The sequence below is a fragment of the Entelurus aequoreus genome, linkage group LG04 (genome assembly GCF_033978785.1).
Source record: "Entelurus aequoreus isolate RoL-2023_Sb linkage group LG04, RoL_Eaeq_v1.1, whole genome shotgun sequence".
Taxonomy (NCBI): Eukaryota; Metazoa; Chordata; class Actinopteri; order Syngnathiformes; family Syngnathidae; genus Entelurus; species Entelurus aequoreus.
The window spans coordinates 596812-618266 of NC_084734.1; the positions used below are offsets into that span (position 1 = coordinate 596812).

General features: G+C 37.7%; 1 protein-coding gene across 1 annotated transcript in view; it reads right to left on the reverse strand.

Annotated features, from left to right (window-relative positions):
* tmtops3a (teleost multiple tissue opsin 3a) overlaps positions 1–13563 on the reverse strand; it is a 32054-nt gene extending 18491 nt beyond the window's left edge. Inside the window, exons 1-2 of the mRNA XM_062043857.1 lie at positions 12844–13563; positions 3937–4265 (exon numbers count right to left, since the gene is read on the reverse strand). Coding sequence (XP_061899841.1) covers positions 3937–4265; positions 12844–13219 — 705 coding nt within the window. The 5' untranslated portion in view covers positions 13220–13563. The remainder of the gene's footprint in view (positions 1–3936; positions 4266–12843) is intronic.
* Positions 13564–21455: the final 7892 nt, after the last annotated feature.

The window sequence follows — 21455 nt, forward strand, 5'->3', positions numbered from 1 at the left end:
GATTAGTTAACTGGTTAGTTAATGCTAATGTCATTGAGTCAAGGAGGTAGTTAGTTAGCTAGCAGGATTGTGTATACGTTGTACAAAATAATACCAGCAAATTGTCTCACGTTTCCAATTGTTCAAAACTGCCATTGAAGGCAACGTCACCTTTTAATTGAGGTTGTTTACACTAGCTTATAGCTAGTTATACAGTCGATAATAAGCTAGTCAGCTAGCGAGTGAGACTTTATTTAACTAGTAACTACTGTAACGGGTGACTCGATTTTGATTGTCTAGGTTAGTTTAAAACTAGTATTGCAGTTGGTTAGTTAATTAGCTAGTTAACAAGATAGCTTGCATGAGAGCACAACAAGATTCTCCACCATTAACTTGTTTGGATTTCTGTCAGTTTGTTAGCCTAATGATTAGTTAACTGGTTAGTCAATGCTAATGTCATTGAGTCATTGAGTCAAGAGGTAGTTAGTTAGCTAGCAGGATTGTGTATACGTTGTACAAAATAATACCAGCAAATTGTCTCACGTTTCCAATTGTTCAAAACGGCCATTGAAGGCAACGTCACCTTTTAATTGAGGTTGTTTACACTAGCTTGTAGCTAGTTATACAGCAGATAATAAGCTGGTCAGCTAGCGAGTGAGACTTTATTTAACTAGTAACTACATTCGTATTGCTCTTAGTAAGTTAACAAGCAGGTTGGGATAAAAAAGACTAGTGTTTAGTTGGTTTGATTGGTAGATAAGTATAGCTAGCCAGCTAACTATTACAATTGTTTATTATTTAACTGGTGACTCGATTTTGATTGTTTTGGTTGGTTTAAAACTAGTATTGCAGTTAGTTAGTTAATTAGCTAGATAACAAGATAGCTTGCATGAGAGCACAACAAGATTCTCCACCATTAACTTGTTTGGATTTCTGTCTGTTTGTTAGCCTAATGATTAGTTAACTGGTTAGTTAATGCTAATGTCATTGAGTCAAGGAGGTAGTTAGTTAGCTAGCAGGATTGTGTATACGTTGTACAAAATAATACCAGCAAATTGTCTCACGTTTCCAATTGTTCAAAACTGCCATTGAAGGCAACGTCACCTTTTAATTGAGGTTATTTACACTAGCTTATAGCTAGTTATACAGTCGATAATAAGCTAGTCATCTAGCGAGTGAGACTTTATTTAACTAGTAACTACTCTAACGGGTGACTCGATATTGATTGTCTAGGTTGGTTTAAAACTAGCATTGCAGTTGGTTAGTTAATTAGCTAGTTAACAAGATAGCTTGCATGAGAGCACAACAAGATCATCCACCATTAACTTGTTTGGATATCTGTCAGTTTGTTAGCCTAATGATTAGTTAACTGGTTAGTTAATGCTAATGTCATTGAGTCAAGGAGGTAGTTAGTTAGCTAGCAGGATTGTGTATACGTTGTACAAAATAATACCAGCAAATTGTCTCACGTTTCCAATTGTTCAAAACTGCCATTGAAGGCAACGTCACCTTTTAATTGAGGTTATTTACACTAGCTTATAGCTAGTTATACAGTCGATAATAAGCTAGTCAGCTAGCGAGTGAGACTTTATTTAACTAGTAACTACTCTAACGGGTGACTCGATTTTGATTGTCTAGGTTAGTTTAAAACTAGTATTGCAGTTGGTTAGTTAATTAGCTAGTTAACAAGATAGCTTGCATGAGAGCACAAGATTCTCCACCATTAACTTGTTTGGATATCTGTCAGTTTGTTAGCCAAATGATTAGTTAACTGGTTAGTTAATGCTAATGTCATTGAGTCAAGGAGGTGGTTAGTTAGCTAGCAGGATTGTGTATACGTTGTACAAAATAATACCAGCAAATTGTCTCACGTTTCCAATTGTTCAAAACTGCCATTGAAGGCAACGTCACCTTTTAATTGAGGTTGTTTACACTAGCTTGTTGCTAGTTATACAGCAGATAATAAGCTAGTCAGCTAGCAAGTGAGACTTTATTTAACTAGTAACTACTCTAACGGGTGACTCGATTTTGATTGTCTAGGTTAGTTTAAAACTAGTATTGCAGTTGGTTAGTTAATTAGCTAGTTAACAAGATAGCTTGCATGAGAGCACAACAAGATTCTCCACCATTAACTTGTTTGGATATCTGTCAGTTTGTTAGCCAAATGATTAGTTAACTGGTTAGTTAATGCTAATGTCATTGAGTCAAGGAGGTAGTTAGTTAGCTAGCAGGATTGTGTATATGTTGTACAAAATAATACCAGCAAATTGTCTCACGTTTCCAATTGTTCAAAACTGCCATTGAAGGCAACGTCACCTTTTAATTGAGGTTGTTTACACTAGCTTGTAGCTAGTTATACAGCAGATAATAAGCTGGTCAGCTAGCGAGTGAGACTTTATTTAACTAGTAACTACATTCGTATTGCTCCTAGTAAGTTAACAAGCAGGTTGGGATAAAAAAGACTAGTGTTTAGTTGGTTTGATTGGTAGATAAGTATAGCTAGCCAGCTAACTATTACGATTGTTTATTATTTAACTGGTGACTCGATTTTGATTGTTTTGGTTGGTTTAAAACTAGTATTGCAGTTGGTTAGTTAATTAGCTAGTTAACAAGATAGCTTGCATGAGAGCACTACAAGATTCTCCACCATTAACTTGTTTGGATTTCTGTCAGTTTGTTAGCCAAATGATTAGTTAACTGGTTAGTTAATGCTAATGTCATTGAGTCAAGGAGGTAGTTAGTTAGCTAGCAGGATTGTGTATACGTTGTACAAAATAATACCAGCAAATTGTCTCACGTTTCCAATTGTTCAAAACTGCCACTGAAGGCAACGTCACCTTTTAATTGAGGTTGTTTACACTAGCTTGTAGCTAGTTATACAGCAGATAATAAGCTAGTCAGCTAGCGAGTGAGACTTTATTTAACTAGTAACTACATCCGTATTGCTCTTAGTAAGTTAACAAGCAGGTTGGGATAAAAAAGACTAGTGTTTAGTTGGTTTGATTGGTAGATAAGTATAGCTAGCCAGCTAACTATTACGATTGTTTATTATTTAACTGGTGACTCGATTTTAAATGTCTTGGTTAGTTTAAAACTAGTATTGCAGTTACTTAGTTGATTAGCTAGTTAACAAGATAGCTTGCATGAGAGCACTACAAGATTCTCCACCATTAACTTGTTTGGATTTCTGTCAGTTTGTTAGCCAAATGATTAGTTAACTGGTTAGTTAATGCTAATGTCATTGAGTCAAGGAGGTGGTTAGTTAGCTAGCAGGATTGCGTATACGTTGTACAAAATAATACCAGCAAACTGTCTCACGTTTCCAATTGTTCAAAACGGCCATTGAAGGCAACGTCACCTTTTAATTGAGGTTGTTTACACTAGCTTGTAGCTAGTTATACAGCAGATAATAAGCTGGTCAGCTAGCGAGTGAGACTTTATTTAACTAGTAACTACATTCGTATTCCTCTTAGTAAGTTAACAAGCAGGTTGGGATAAAAAGACTAGTGTTTAGTTGGTTTGTTAGGAAGATAAGTATAGCTAGCCAGCTAACTATTACGATTGTTTATTATTTAACTGGTGACTCGATTTTGATTGTCTTGGTTGGTTTAAAACTAGTATTGCAGTTAGTTAGTTAATTAGCTAGTTAACAAGATAGCTTGCATGAGAGCACAACAAGATTCTCCACCATTAACTTGTTTGGATTTCTGTCAGTTTGTTAGCCTAATGATTAGTTAACTGGTTAGTTAATGCTAATGTCATTGAGTCAAGGAGGTAGTTTGTTAGCTAGCAGGATTGTGTATACGTTGTACAAAATAAATTGTGCAGGGCTGGAAGCTCATCAGCTTGTTTGTTAGTTCATAGCTACACTCTTTCAAATGTTCTTGTAATCAGACAATATTTTGGGTATACTAGATGCCATTTTTTACCTGACACGTGAACCGGGCGTGAACTCACCCGCCTGACGGTGATGACGATGCGTGCGTAGGAGTAGAGCATGAGCAGGAGGGGCAGCAGCAGGCAGAAGAGGAAGAGACACACCACGTACGACACGCTGCTGAGCGAGCGAAGGTGCCACTGCACCGAGCAGGTGGTGCCGGGGCCCTCGGGCCCGTAGCTGCTCCAGCCCAGCAGCGGAGGCAGCGTCCAGAGGAGGGCGTAGAGCCAGCAACCCCCGACACACAACCAGGCCTTCCTGAAGTCCGACATGTCCACTTGGGAGGAGCGCAGCACGGTGACGTAGCGCTCGTACGACAGAACGGACAAGGACACCAGCGACACGATCCCTGGAAGTAAAACAAACACAAAACTTGTTCGTCCACAATAATAAACCCCTCGTTTTTGCCGAGTGGAGTCCTCCACCAATGGAGTCCTCCATCCATTTTCTACCTAATTGTCCCTTTTGGGGTGGCGGGGGGTGCGGGAGCCTATCTCAGCTGCATTCGGGCGGAAGGCGGGGTACACCCTGGACAAGTCGCATTTAACATATTGCGCTTTGTAAAAAGAATACACTTTATATCACACTTAACTCTTTCAGTCACTACGGAATTGTAATACTTGACTTTACACACTAAAATGTGGTTCACAAAATATGAGGACCTGGATTGAAACACTCATTTGAAAGCTGGACAAGTCACCACCTCATCACAGGGCCAACACAGATAGATAACATACAGCAGGGGTCACCAACGTTTTTGAAACCTAGAGCTACTTCTTGGGTAGTGATTAATGCGAAGGGCTACCAGTTTGATACACACTTAAATAAATTGCCAGAAATAGCCAATTTGCTCAATTTACCTTTAACTCTATGTTATTATTAATAATGAATGACATTTACACTTAATTGAACGGTTTAAAATAGGAGAAAACACGAAAAAAATGAAAATTAAATTTTGAAACATAGTTTATCTTCAATTTTGACTCTTTAAAATTCAAAATTAAACCGAAAAAAAGAAGAGAAAAACTTAAAAAAAGAATTTATGGAACATCATTAGTAATTTTTCCTGATTAAGATTAATTTTAGAATTTTGATGAAATGTTTTAAATAGGTTAAAATCCAATCTACACTTTGTTAGAATATATACCAAACAATATATAACAAACAAAGCTATATTTGTAACAAAGACAAATCATTATTTCTTCTAGATTTTCCAGAACAAAAATTTTAAAAGAAAATCAAAAGACTTTGAAATGAGATTTAAATTTGATTCTACAGATTTTCTAGATTTGCCAGAATAATTTTTTTGAATTTTAATCATAATAAGTTTGAAGAAATATTTCACAAATATTCTTCGTCGAAAAAATTAAATTAAAATGTATTTATTATTCTTTACAATTAAAAAAAATGTTTTCCTTGAATATTGATTTAAATTGTCAGGAAAGAAGAGGAAGGAATTTAAAAGGTAAAAAGGTATATGTGTTTAAAAATCCTAAAATCATTTTTAAGGTTGTATTTTTTCTCTAAAATTGTCTTTCTGAAAGTTATGAGGAGCAAAGTAAAAAAAATGAATGAATTTATTTAAACAAGTGAAGACCAAGTCTTTAAAATATTTTCTTGGATTTTCAAATTCTATTTGAGTTTTGTCTCTCTTAGAATTAAAAATGTCGGGCAAAGCGAGACCAGCTTGCTAGTAAATAAATACAATTTAAAAAATAGAGGCAGCTCACTGGTAAGTGCTGCTATTTCAGCTATTTTTAGAACAGGCCGGCGGGCTACTCATCTGGTCCTTACGGGCTACCTGGTGCCCGCGGGCACCGCGTTGGTGACTCCTGACATACACACACTAGGGACCATTTAGTGTTGCCAATCAACCTATCCCCAGGTGCATGTCTTTGGAGGTGGGAGGGGCCTATCCCCAGGTGGGAGGAAGCCGGAGTAGAACCCACGCAGTCACGGGGAGAACATGCAAACTCCACACAGAAAGATCCCGAGCGCAGGATGGAACCCAGGACCTCCGTATTGTGAGGCAGATGCACTAACCCCCTCTTCCACCGTGCTGCCCCATTTTTATAATATAATATAATCATTTATAATAATCATTTTTATGCTTATAATGTAATAATTTATAATATCCACAAAGTTCATGTGTTATGTGTGACCATGTTTGTTGAATTTTTGTGCTGGTTGAATTATTATGTATATTTTTTGCACCAAGACTAGGGAAGGTTGTTTGGATTGGGTCATATAAGTAAATGACGTGCACGCATTCACATTGCTGTCAATGTTATGAGTTACTTACATGGGTGACAAAATGGCAGCTCTCAGACTGCTGACTCTAAGTTGATCATATAGATCAGTGGTCCCCAACCACCGGGCCGCGGCGGTCCGAGGACCGATTGGTGTGATTAGACAAGAAATTTAAAAAAAAAAAAATTTTTTTTTTTTTTTTTAAAATGAAATCAACATAAATAACACAATATATACATTATATATCAATATAGATCAATACAGTCTGCAGGGATACAGTCCTTAAGCACACATGATTGTATTTATTTATGTAAAAAAAAAAAAAAAAAAAAAAAATGTTTTTTTTTTTTTTTTTTTTTTAAATACCCCCCCCCCCCCCCCCCGCCCCCTACCCACCCACCGGTCCGTGGGACAAATTTTCAAGCGTTGACCGGTCCGCAGCTACAAAAAAGTTGGGGACCACTGATATAGATGACCAACTAGCTTTTTGGACTGGTGCTGTCTGGCGGGCCAAATTGAAGAGGAAGTAGTTTGGACACACCTGGTTTTTGTTTTGGTATCTTCAATGTGCAAATTAGCCCCGCCTCCTTACGTGCGTGCGAAGGCAGGACAAGGTCGGGACGCGTCTGTTGTATAAACTTGACTTGACTTGATGACGTCGTCAGCCGGTGTTCCCACAAGTATGTCTTCTGCGGCCATGACTTGAGGTTGCCATGGTAACCACTACAAGGTATTTAAAAAAAAAAAAAGAGCACGCATGTTGTCTTACCCCCTGTGGTGGATCTATTCTGGGACCGCCAGTTTTCTCATTATCGTCTCCCCCGCTGCTGTAAAGTCTGTGACGGCCATGCAGGACGCACGTCATGTGACCCAGATGACGCGTCCGCCATGGCCGCCCTGGCCTTCATGTGCGTGACCAGACTACGTCTTCCTTTGATGAGAGCCGTGCGGCCAGTCATGAGTCATGTCACCAGGAGACGCTAGCATGTTGTTTTCCCCGAGTTAACTAGATGGGATCTGCTCTCCAGGTGCATGGCCAGGTGTGTCTCACAGGTGCATGGCCAGGTGTGTCTCCAGGTGCATGGCCTCATCCAAGGTGAGTTCACCATTTCACTTGTGTTTGCTCTGACGGTCACTGTTGCGTCGGACCAGTTCTTCCTCCAAGGGAATCTAAGTTACTGGTCAATCCCAAGTTCTTTTGGATGACATATAAACTGAGTAAAAAGGATCACCAGGACAAAGTAGGAATATCATCAAGTTTTACTGAAATTTCAGGAGACCAACCCAGACTAATATATGCATACCGGCTTCCTAAGTTGTTCTAATGCTCATACGGAAGAGCCTCCTTCTTACACAGAAAGAAAGCCCCCACCTCTCAGGGAAGGAACACAGCCTCATCGTTCTACTGCAGATAAGATATAAGGGAGTACTCCAACTCCTACATTCCAAGTCTTCAAGGTAACACACACAGTTTACTTGCGGACAAATAGAAAGAGTACAAATGGAAAAACACTAGCTGTTTTCAAATATGACTATGAATAGAAAGAAATAACTCTTGCACATATATATATATATATATATATATATATATATATATATATATATATATATATATATATATATATATATATATATATATATATATATATATATATATATATATATATATATATATATATATATATATATATATACATTCTTCACATTACCAACAGTTGGTTGTAGTGGTGGCCACAGTTTGACCCTGTTACAGACTACGTTGGTCCCTCAACTTCCCAGCTGAATTGGTTCTGTGATGCAGCTCTCAACTCAAAACACTTGTATCTCAAATGAGTGTCGCCCGTTGAATTGAACTGAAATCAATATTTTGATGTTTGGCCCCAAAACAGCACAATTTTAACATGTTTTTGGAAAGAAAAACTACAACTTTTATATCAGAAATATTGTATAAAGCAACACAATAAAAGGTATTACTAACAACTACCGTAGTTTTATGAAGTCATGTAATAATAATGTACAGCATTTACTTGGGGTGTCAAACAAAATCGATTTTCGAATAATTCACGATTTTTACTTGCAATGGGGGAAAAAAAATAGATTTTATCTTATTTTATTTATTTATTTATTTATTTTGATCTGTACCACCATAATGACAACATTAAATACAGTAGTGTAGTAGACCTAAGTATTCATTAAGTACCACCATAATGACAACATTAAATACAGTAGTGTAGTAGACCTAAGTATTCATTAAGTACCACCATAATGACAACATTAAATACAGTAGTGTAGTAGACCTAAGTATTCATTAAGTACCACCATAATGACAACATTAAATACAGTAGTGTAGTAGACCTAAGTATTCATCAAGTACCACCATAATGACAACATTAAATACAGTAGTGTAGTAGACCTAAGTATTCATTAAGTACCACCATAATGACAACATTAAATACAGTAGTGTAGTAGACCTAAGTATTCATCAAGTACCACCATAATGACAACATTAAATACAGTAGTGTAGTAGACCTAAGTATTCATTAAGTACCACCATGATGACAACATTAAATACAGTAGTGTAGTAGACCTAAGTATTCATTAAGTACCACCATAATGACAACATTAAATACAGTAGTGTAGTAGACCTAAGTATTCATTAAGTACCACCATAATGACAACATTAAATACAGTAGTGTAGTAGACCTAAGTATTCATTAAGTACCACCATAATGACATTAAATACAGTAGTGTAGTAGACCTAAGTATTCATTAAGTACCACCATAATGACAACATTAAATACAGTAGTGTAGTAGACCTAAGTATTCATTAAGTACCACCATGATGACAACATTAAATACAGTAGTGTAGTAGGCCTAAGTATTCATTAAGTACCACCATAATTACAACATTAAATATTGTAGTGTAGTAGACCTAAGTATTCATTAAGTACCACCATGATGACAACATTAAATACAGTAGTGTAGTAGACCTAAGTATTCATTAAGTACCACCATAATTACAACATTAAATACAGTAGTGTAGTAGACCTAAGTATTCATTAAGTACCACCATAATGACAACATTAAATACAGTAGTGTAGTAGACCTAAGTATTCATTAAGTACCACCATAATGACAACATTAAATACAGTAGTGTAGTAGACCTAAGTGTTCATTAAGTACCACCATAATTACAACATTAAATACAGTAGTGTAGTAGGCCTAAGTATTCATTAAGTACCACCATAATTACAACATTAAATACAGTAGTGTAGTAGACCTAAGTATTCATTAAGTACCACCATAATGACAACATTAAATACAGTAGTGTAGTAGACCTAAGTATTCATTAAGTACCACCATAATTACAACATTAAATACAGTAGTGTAGTAGACCTAAGTATTCATTAAGTACCACCATAATGACAACATTAAAATACAGTAGTGTAGTAGACCTAAGTATTCATTAAGTACCACCATAATTACAACATTAAATACAGTAGTGTAGTAGACCTAAGTATTCATTAAGTACCACCATAATGACAACATTAAATACAGTAGTGTAGTAGACCTAAGTATTCATTAAGTACCACCATAATGACAACATATATATATATATATATATATATATATATATATATATATATATATATATATATATATATATATATATATATATATGTATATATATATATATATATATATATATATACACACACATACATATATATATATATATATATATGTATATATATATATATATATATATGTATATATATATATACACATACATATATATATGTATATATATATATATATATATATATATATATATATATATATATATATATATATATACACATACATATATATATATATATATATATATATATATATATATATATATATATATACACATACATATATATATATATATATATATATATATATATATATATATATACATATATATATATTTATATACACTGTAAATTGTACATATATATTTTTTCAATATATTGCAATAAATGCAAAAGTTGTGCACACTCTTTGTTTTACGGTTAAATTACGTCAGAATTTTACTGTAAAATTCACTGTTTTTAAAAAAATATTATTGTAAATGTAAAAACTGCACCATTCTTTTAATGATGGCAGTTTTTAAATTTCCAGTCAAACATTGTAAGAACAACAACTGTAGATTTTACAGTAAAAAAAAAAAATTAAGGCAGCTCAGTCAGAATTTTACAGTAAAACAGTTTTGTCATTTTTACAGTGCACAATTTGATGGATAACTTGCTTTGGAATCATAAGTCCAGCAGATAGTGAAGTATTTATCTTTTTATTTCAACAAATACATTGAAAGTATTATTGCAATATTGGATCATGTTAAAGCTTCAAATGTCATGCAGTATATGTATTTTTCATCAAAATGGAGAAACAAGTACATTTATTAAGAACATCTATTGACGCATGTAACTGATGTGGCCCCTCGGCCTTGAGTTTGACACCTGAGAGTCGCTGCTATATTGACTTAAAGAGTCTAAAGATGACTAAATGATGTCATTTCATGTCGAGGGTCTCTCATAATGTAGAAAAACATCATTATAAGGTCATAAACAGTTTTTTAAGCTTTAGTTAAGTAAATCTTTGATTTATCTTTAGTGATTCCTACTTTGCTGCCATGTCCGGAACCAATCAATGCAAGTTATTTGTGTTTTATTTTATTTTATTTAGTGTATTATTTTATTTTATTTTATTTTATTTTGTGTTTTTCTCCTCCATTTGAAAATGTGGATGTTATCATCATTACTGTCTGATTCCAATCAATGCAAGTTATTTGTGTTTTATTTTTATTTTATTTTGTGTTTTATTTTATTTATTTATTCATTTATTTTTTATTTTATTTTATTTTATTTTATTTTGTGTTTTTCTCCTCCATTTAAAAATGCGGACATTATCATAACTACTGTCTGATTCCAATAAATGCAAGTTATTTGTGTTTTATTTTATTTTATTTTGTGTTTTATTTTTGTATTTATTTATTTTTTATTTTTTGTATTTAAAAAAAAAACATTTTGTGTTTTTCTCCTCTATTTGAAAATGTGGACGTTATCATCACTACTGTCTGATTCCAATCAATGCAAGTTATTTGTATTTGTATTTTATTTTATTTTATTTTGTATTTTATTTTATTTATTTATTTATTTATTTTTAATTTTTATTTTTATTTTGTGTTTTTCTCCTCTATTTGAAAATGTGGACGTTATCATCACTACTGTCTGATTCCAATCAATGCAAGTTATTTGTATTTGTATTTTATTTTATTTTATTTTGTATTTTATTTTATTTATTTATTTATTCATTTTTAATTTTAATTTTTATTTTGTGTTTTTTTCTCCTCTATTTGAAAATGTGGACGTTATCATCACTACTGTCTGATTCCAATCAATGCAAGTTATTTGTATTTGTATTTTATTTTATTTTGTATTTTATTTTATTTATTTATTTATTCATTTTAAATTTTTATTTTTATTTTGTGTTTTTCTCCTCCATTTGAAAATGTGGATGTTATCATCACTACTGTCTGATTCCAATCAATGCAAGTTATTTGTATTTGTATTTTATTTTATTTTATTTTGTATTTTATTTATTTTATTTATTTTATTTATTTTATTTATTTTATTTATTTTATTTATTTATTTATTTATTTATTTTTAATTTTTATTTTTATTTTGTGTTTTTCTCCTCCATTTGAAAATGTGGATGTTATCATCACTACTGTCTGATTCCAATCAATGCAAGTTATTGTATTTTATTTTATTTTATTTTGTTTTTTATTTTATTTATTTATTTATTTTTTTTGTAAAAAAAATTTATTTTTATTTTGTGTTTTTCTCCTCCATTTGAAAATGTGGACGTTATCATCACTACTGTCTGATTCCAATCAATGCAAGTTTTTGGTGTTTTATTCTATTTTATTTTGTGTTTTATTTTTTTATTTTTTATTTTTTGTATTTTAAAAAAATATATATATTTTGTGTTTTTCTCCTCTATTTGAAAATGTGGACGTTATCATCACTACTGTCTGATTCCAATCAATGCAAGTTATTTGTATTTGTATTTTATTTTATTTTGTGTTTTATTTTATTTATTTATTCATTTATTTTTTATTTTATTTCATTTAATTTTTATTTATTTTGTGTTTTTCTCCTCCATTTGAAAATGTGGACGTTATCATCACTACTGTCTGATTCCAATCAATGCAAGTTATTTGTGTTTTGTTTGTACTTTATTTTGTGTTTTATTTTGTGTTTTATTTTATTTATTTATTCATTTATTTTATTTGTTAATGTTTTTATATATATATTTTAAATTAAATTAAATTAAATTAAATTAAATTAAATTAAATGTAATTTAATTTAATTTAATTTAATTTAATTTAATTTAATTTAATTTAATTTAATTTAATTTAATTTAATTTTCATTCTAATTCTAATTTTATTTAAATGTTTTAAATTTTATTCTATTTTATTTTATTTATTTTGTCTGACACAGTTGTACACGTAATTGCACTTCTTTACTCGAAATGAGTTTGAACGGTTCTCTGTGACGTCAGCGCAGCGTTCAGAGAACTTTTTTTTTTTTTAGCGTGGAATGATTTTCATGCGTGCGCTCACCGAAGAAAGAGTTGGCAAAGCCGTACCACCTGCAGCCCGACTCCCCGATCAGCCAGCGTCCGTGCAGGCTGGCGGCGAAGCTCAGCGGGGTTCCGAAGACGCACACCAGCGCGTCGCTCAGGCTGATGTTGAGCAGCACCACGTTGATGGGCGTCCACAAGCACCGGAACCGGGCGAACACCAGCAGCGAGAGGGAGTTGTTGACGACGCCCGCCACCAGGATGAAGCCCAGGCACACCGCCACCGCCGTGTGGCCGCCGCGGCTCAAGCCGTCCGGAGCCTCCGAGTCTGGGCCACCGGAGCCGCGCAGGCTGGCGTCCGGGGGGGCGCTCTCCGCGGTGCTGAAGTTGTGGACGCCGCCTATGTGGATCACCATAGCAGAGGGAGATCGGGACCCGGGTGTGTGTGTGTCTGTGTGTGTGTGTCTGTGTGTGTGAGAGAGAGAGTGTGTGTGTGAGAGAGAGAGAGTGTGTGTTGTCTCGTTTTAGCTCGGTGCTGACACACTTCTTGAAGTGCGAGAGATGAATGAATGTCACTTTAAGCCTGCATCTTTATAATGTATGTCACACACACACACCCACACACACACACACACACACACACACACACACACACACACACACACACACACACACACACACACACACACACACACACACACACACACACACACACACACACACACACACACACACACACACACACACACACACACACACACTACTTTTCCTCCCCCGTGATGCCAAACTTTGCGTACACGGTTGATGTGATTATTAAGGGCTGCTAAAGTTAACGCTGAACTCGTGCGATTACTCGTAAAATATTTAATGATTAATCATCAATTATCCGTTCGAACATGATTGGTATTTTTTGTGATTAATCACATGCATTACATTGGACAGCCCTAGTTTAAATACAATATAAGGCAGTAAAACAATGGGATTTTTCTCCCTAACATAAATGCTGGAAGTGTGTATATGTTTTATAATAATAGTTATGAATATTATAATTCTATAAATATATTGTTGTGATTATAATTATTTTCTATTATTTACCTATTTTGAGGCTGTCAAACTTATTTATTGCATTAACTCATGCGATTAATCACAATCATGAATTATCTGTTTATATATTTTTTGGGATTAATCACAGGCATTCAATTTAACAGCCCGAGTTTAAATATAATATAATAAATGTTGAAAATTTATATTTTTTTTACATAATAATTAACATTTTTTATAATTCTTAAAGTATAATCATGTTATTATAAACATGCGATACATGAGTCATCACATGTAGGAACGTATGTGATACATGAGTCATCACATGTAGGAACGTATGCGATACATGAGTCATCACATGTAGGAACGTATGCGATACATGAGTCATCACATGTAGGAACGTATGTGATACATGAGTCATCACATGTAGGAACGTATGCGATACATGAGTCATCACATGTAGGAACGTATGCGATACATGAGTCATCACATGTAGGAACGTATGTGATACATGAGTCATCACATGTAGGAACATATGCGATACATGAGTCATCACATGTAGGAACGTATGTGATACATGAGTCATCACATGTAGGAACGTATGCGATACATGAGTCATCACATGTAGGAACGTATGCGATACATGAGTAGTCACATGTAGGAACGTATGCGATACATGAGTCATCACATGTAGGAACGTACGTGATACATGAGTCATCACATGTAGGAACGTATGTGATACTGTCATGTCTGTGTTCATGTTTTTGTTTGGCCATGTGCTGTTTTGTTTTTTGGACACTTCCTTAGTTCCTGGTTTCACTTCCTGGTTTTGTTTGTCACCATAGCAACCATTAGTTTCACCTGTTCCACGTTTGGACTCACACACACCTGTCTCACGTTTTCACAGTCATGTCATGCACCTGCTCACAGTTAGTCACGCACCTGTTTTCACTTTTCATGTCACTATATAGGCTTTTCTGTTTCTGTTGTTCGTCCTGGCGACATCACCCATTCATGCCATGTCCACAGTTCCTTGTCACGTTAGTTCTTGTTTCATCTCTTGTCACGTAAGTTTTTGTTTGTTTAATGTTCATAGTTCTCCGCCATTGTGCGCGCCTTTTGTTTTGTCTAGTCAAGTTTTTTACCTCCGCTGTGAGCGCCTTTTGTTTGTACCTTTTGTTTGAGTTAAACGATTAAACATGTCCTCACCTGCACGCCACGTCCGTTCCAATTCTTTTGCACCACGGGAGAGCAAACCACGCCAAAGACCAAGTTATGACAGATGTCGCCAGCATAAGAGCTCTCCCGCAAAAAATTTGGACAATTTTGACAAAGGAACGTGGGAGGTCCTGCGCGCCATGGAAGCCGAGACACTCCGCCATTCCCCCATGGAGCGCAGGGATCTCATGTGGGGTCCGACCGGCAAACTGGTGCCGATCAGCTCCCTTTGGTCCGAGGATGGCGCTGCGTCACCGCAGTCCCGGAAGCGCCGCTCCCAACGAAGGACGTCAGGGAGGGCTTCCACAAGCATTGGAAAGGACGCATCGTTCCCGCAAGCTCCTCCCCCTCCGGGCGGAAACGAGCTGCAGCCAGCCCGGCTTCCCCAGGACGACGTCACGCCGCTGCCAGTGGGTGACGTCATGGATTTTTTTCCCCTGAACTCTTTTTCTTGTCAGCCACATCCAACCAAAGACTCTAAATCCATGATTAAATATTACCAAGACATGTTTTTAGAAATCAGATCCTGTCAATCACAGTCACCCAATTTTCATGCCCCGCCCCCCAGGACTCATGCCACGCCCAAGTCAGAATTTTTTTTTTCACCCACAAAAGCCCAGGTGGGGGGGAACGAAAGACCTTTTGGACAATTTAGAGGGGAGGATTCTGCCCTCCTCCTGAACCCCCTCCGCCCACCCCAAAAGACGGTTCCAGACCGCGGGGAGCGCGTCTGGGATCCGCTCCTTGAGGGGGGGGCTAGGGCTGGGAATTGTTCAGGTGGGGTGGGTCAGCATCGTCACGCCAAGCCACAGCCTCCAGCACGACCACCACCACCTGTCTTTCGACCTGCCAAGCCACAGCCACCAGCACGACCCCCACCACCTGTCTTTCGACCTGCCAAGCCACAGCCACCAGCACGACCACCACCACCAGTTTTTCGACCATGCCAAGATCCACCTGCTCCACGCCCAGCTCCACGCCAAGCGCCACCAGTACCTGCTCCACGCCAAGCGCCACCAGTACCTGCTCCACGCCAAGCGCCACCAGTACCTGCTCCACGCCAAGCGCCACCAGTACCTGCTCCACGCCAAGCGCCGCCAGTACCTGCTCCACGCCAAGCGCCGCCAGTACCTGCTCCACGCCAAGTGCCGCCCGTCGCAGCCCCACGCCGCCAAGTGCCGCCCGTCGCAGCCCCACGCCGCCAAGTGCCGCCCGTGGCTGCCCCACGCCGCCAAGTGCCGCCCGTGGCTGCCCCACGCCGCCAAGTGCCGCCCGTGGCTGCCCCACGCCGCCAAGTGCCGCCCGTGGCTGCCCCACACCGCCAAGTGCCGCCCGTGGCTGCCCCACGCCGCCAAGTGCCGCCCGTGGCTGCCCCACGCCGCCAAGTGCCGCCCGTGGCTGCCCCACGCCGCCAAGTGCCGCCCGTGGCTGCCCCACGCCGCCAAGACCAAAGCCAAGACCAAGACCCGCCAAGTGACCAAGACCAAGACCCGCCAAGTGACCAAGACCAAGACCCGCCAAGTGACCAAGACCAAGACCCGCCAAGAGACCAAGACCCGCCAAGTGACCAAGACCAAGACCCGCCAAGTGACCAAGACCAAGACCCGCCAAGTGACCAAGACCAAGTCCAAGCACCGCCACGCCAAGTCCAAGACCAAGACCAACCACGCCAAGACCAAGTCCAAGACCAAGACCCAGACCCTCGCCAAGACCAAGACCAAGACCCATGCCAAGACCAAGACCCTCGTCAAGACGCACCACGCCAAGCTTCGCCGCCTGACGCACCACGCCAAGCTTCGCCGCCTGACGCACCACGCCAAGCTTCGCCGCCTGACGCACCACGCCAAGCTTCGCCGCCTGCCACGACAACGCGCCCACCTCCTCGTCGGCCAAGGATGTGGCCTTTCCATGGGCGTCCGCCACGCCAGGTGCGCCGACCTCCTCGTCTGCCACGAATGTGGCCATTCCCAGGTCGCCCACCTCGTCGGGTTCAGCGGCGGTCTACCCGCCGCCGCCACCTGACTCTGCCCCGGTGGATTCGGGGACACCTGGTCTGGCGACCCACCGCCATGTCCCCCTCCCCCCCTCCCATGACTCTTGATCCTGTTTTTTGTTTTTGGACATCTGGGATCTGTCCGTAAGGGGGGGGTTCTGTCATGTCTGTGTTCATGTTTTTGTTTGGCCATGTGCTGTTTTGTTTTTTGGACACTTCCTTAGTTCCTGGTTTCACTTCCTGGTTTTGTTTGTCACCATAGCAACCATTAGTTTCACCTGTTCCACGTTTGGACTCACACACACCTGTCTCACGTTTTCACAGTCATGTCATGCACCTGCTCACAGTTAGTCACGCACCTGTTTTCACTTTTCATGTCACTATATAGGCTTTTCTGTTTCTGTTGTTCGTCCTGGCGACATCACCCATTCATGCCATGTCCACAGTTCCTTGTCACGTTAGTTCTTGTTTCATCTCTTGTCACGTAAGTTTTTGTTTGTTTAATGTTCATAGTTCTCCGCCATTGTGCGCGCCTTTTGTTTTGTCTAGTCAAGTTTTTTACCTCCGCTGTGAGCGCCTTTTGTTTGTACCTTTTGTTTGAGTTAAACGATTAAACATGTCCTCACCTGCACGCCACGTCCGTTCCAATTCTTTTGCACCACGGGAGAGCAAACCACGCCAAAGACCAAGTTATGACAGATACATGAGTAGTCACATGTAGGAACGTATGCGATACATGAGTCGTCACATGTAGGAACGTATGTGATACATGAGTCATCACATGTAGGAACGTATGTGATACATGAGTAGTCACATGTAGGAACGTATGTGATACATGAGTCATCACATGTAGGAACGTATGTGATACATGAGTCATCACGCGTAGGAATGTATGTGATACATGAGTCATCACATGTAGGAACGTATGCGATACATGAGTAGTCACATGTAGGAACGTATGCGATACATGAGTCATCACATGTAGGAACGTATGCGATACATGAGTAGTCACATGTAGGAACGTATGTGATACACGAGGCATCACATGTAGGAACGTATGCGATACATGAGTTATCACATATAGGAACGTATGTGATACATGAGTAGTCACATGTAGGAACGTATGTGATACATGAGGCATCACATGTAGGAACGTATGTGATACATGAGTAGTCACATGTAGGAACGTATGCGATACATGAGTCATCACATGTAGGAACGTATGTGATACATGAGTAGTCACATGTAGGAATGTATGCGATACATGAGTCATCACATGTAGGAACGTATGTGATACATGAGTAGTCACATGTAGGAACGTATGCGATACATGAGTCATCACATGTAGGAACATATGCGATACATGAGTCACCACATGTAGGAACGTATGCGATACATGAGTCATCACATGTAGGAACGTATGCGATACATGAGTCCTCACATGTAGGAACGTATGTGATACATGAGTCATCACATGTAGGAACGTATGCGATACATGAGTAGTCACATGTTGGAACATATGCGATACATGAGTAGTCACATGTAGGAACATATGCGATACATGAGTCGTCACATGTAGGAACGTATGTGATACATGAGTCATCACATGTAGGAACGTATGCGATACATGAGTAGTCACATGTAGGAACATATGTGATACATGAGTAGTCACATGTAGGATCGTGATCAGTATGTAAGAAAGAAGAAATAATTATTTGATGTATAAACAAGCATCAATGCACAAAAAGTAGTTTTGTAGAAGAAGAATGATGCTTTCATCATTGAACAACTTCACCTGCCTCTATGAGATGTGTGAAAGTAAACAGGAAGCAGAACAACACCTTGCAGGTAGAATAGAAGTGTTGGCCTGAACACAAAAGTGTTATTATTAGTCAGGCAAAAGGAAATTTGGTGCTGACAAGTTTGGGATGTTGTCATTATTCTGTCTGTCTGCTGATGTGGACCTGTGATGATGATGATGATGATGATGATGGTGGTGGTGATGATGAGGAGGAGGAGGAGGCGGTGCAAAAAGAGGTGAATGGGTGGTAATGAATATGGGAATAACAGTTTTGACACTTGTACTCCTTTGAAAAGCTCCATCTCCACCTGACACTTTGGAGGTGATGAAATTGTCGTCAGTCAGTCCATTGATGTCCGAGTCCTGCAGGTCGCTCTTCGTCACCACTAAAGTTTTCATCACACTCAGGCTAAGTGGCCCGCAAATGGAGCGCAAGAGAGGCAGGCTGTTATTGAATTAGTCCTTGTGAAATACAATTATATATATATATATATATATATATATATATATATATATATATATATATATATATATATATATATATATATATATATATATATATATATATATATACATCAGGGGTCACCAACACGGTGCCCGCGGGCACCAGGTAGCCCGTAAGGACCAGATGAGTAGCCCGCTGGCCTGTTTTAAAAATAGCTCAAATAGCAGCACTTACCAGTGAGCTGCCTCTATTTTTTAAATTGTATTTATTTACTAGCAAGCTGTTCTCGCTTTGCCTGACATTTTTAATTCTAAGAGAGACAAAACTCAAATAGAATTTGAAAATCCAAGAAAATATTTTAAAGACTTGGTCTTCACTTGTTTAAATAAATTCATTATTTTTTTACTTTGCTCCTTATAACTTTCAGAAAGACAATTTTAGAGAAAAAAATCAAACCTTAAAAATGATTTTAGGATTTTTAAACACATATACCTTTTTACCTTTTAAATTCCTTCCTCTTCTTTCCTGACAATTTAAATCAATGTTCAAGTAAAAAAAAATTTTTTATTGTAAAAAATAATAAATACATTTTAATTTAATTCTTCATTTTAGCTTCTGTTTTTTCGACGAAGAATATTTGTGAAATATTTCTTCAAACTTATTATGATTAAAATTCAAAAAAAATATTCTGGCAAATCTAGAAAATCTGTAGATTCAAATTTAAATCTTATTTCAAAGTCTTTTGAATTTATTTTAAATTTTTTGTTCTGGAAAATCTAGAAGAAATAATGATTTGTCTTTGTTAGAAATATAGCTTGGTCCAATTTGTTATATATTCTAACAAAGTGTAGATTGGATTTTAACCTATTTAAAACATGTCATCAAAATTCTAAAATTTATCTCTATCAGGAAAAATTACTAATGATGTTCCATAAATTCTTTTTTTTTTTTCAAAAAGATTCGAATTAGCTAGTTTTTCTCTTCTTTTTTTTGGTTGAATTTTGAATTTTAGAGAGTCGAAATTGAAGATAAACTATGTTTCAAAATTTAATTGTCATTTTTTTTTGTGTTTTTTCCTCTTTTAAACCGTTCAATTAAGTGTAAATATCATTAATTATTAATAATAACATAGAGTTACAGGTAAATTGAGCAAATTGGCTATTTCTGGCAATTTATTGAAGTGTGTATCAAACTGGTAGCCCTTCGCATTAATCAGTACCCAAGAAGTAGCTCTTGCTTTCAAAAAGGTTGGTGACCCCTGATATATATATATATTTACATCCTTGCATCACACTGATGAAATACAATAATATCATATATAATATATACAAACCCCAAAAGCAGTGAAGTTGTCACGTTGTGTAAATGCTAAATAAAAAGAGAATACAATGACTTGCAAGTACTTATATTCAATTGAATAGACTGCAAAGACAAGATATTTCATGTTCACACTAAGAAACTTTGTTCTTTTTTGCAAATATCAGCACATTTGGAATGTGATGCCTGCGACGTGTTTCAAAAAAGCTGGCACGAGTGGCAAAAAAGACCGAGAAAGTTGAGGAATGCTCGCCAAAGACTTATTTGGAACATCCCACGGGTGAACAGGCTAATTGGGAACAGGTGGGTGCCGTGATTGGGTATAAAAAGCAGCTTCCAGGAAATGCTCGGTCGTTCACAAACAAGGACGGGGCGAGGGTCACCACTTTGTCAACAAATGCCCGAGCAAATTGTTGAAGAACAACATTTCTCAACAAGGAATTTAGGGACTTCACCATCTACGCTCCGTAATATCATCAAAAGGTTCAGATAATCTGGAGTAATCACTGCACGTAAGCCATGATATTACACACCTTGGATCCCTCAGGCGCACATCAGTGTGTAAAGGATATCACCACATGGGCTCAGGAACATACTGTGATGGTATGGGGGTGTATTGGTGGCCAAGACATGGGTAACTTACACATCTGTGAAGGCGCCATTAATGCTGAAAGGTACATACAGCTTTTGGAGCAACATATGTTGTTATCATGGACGCCCCTGCTTATTTCAGCAAGACAATGCTATTGACAGATGTTACAACACGTGGCTTCATAGTAAAAGAGTGCGGGTACTAGACTGGCCTGCCTGTAGTCCAGACATTGAAAATGTGTGAAG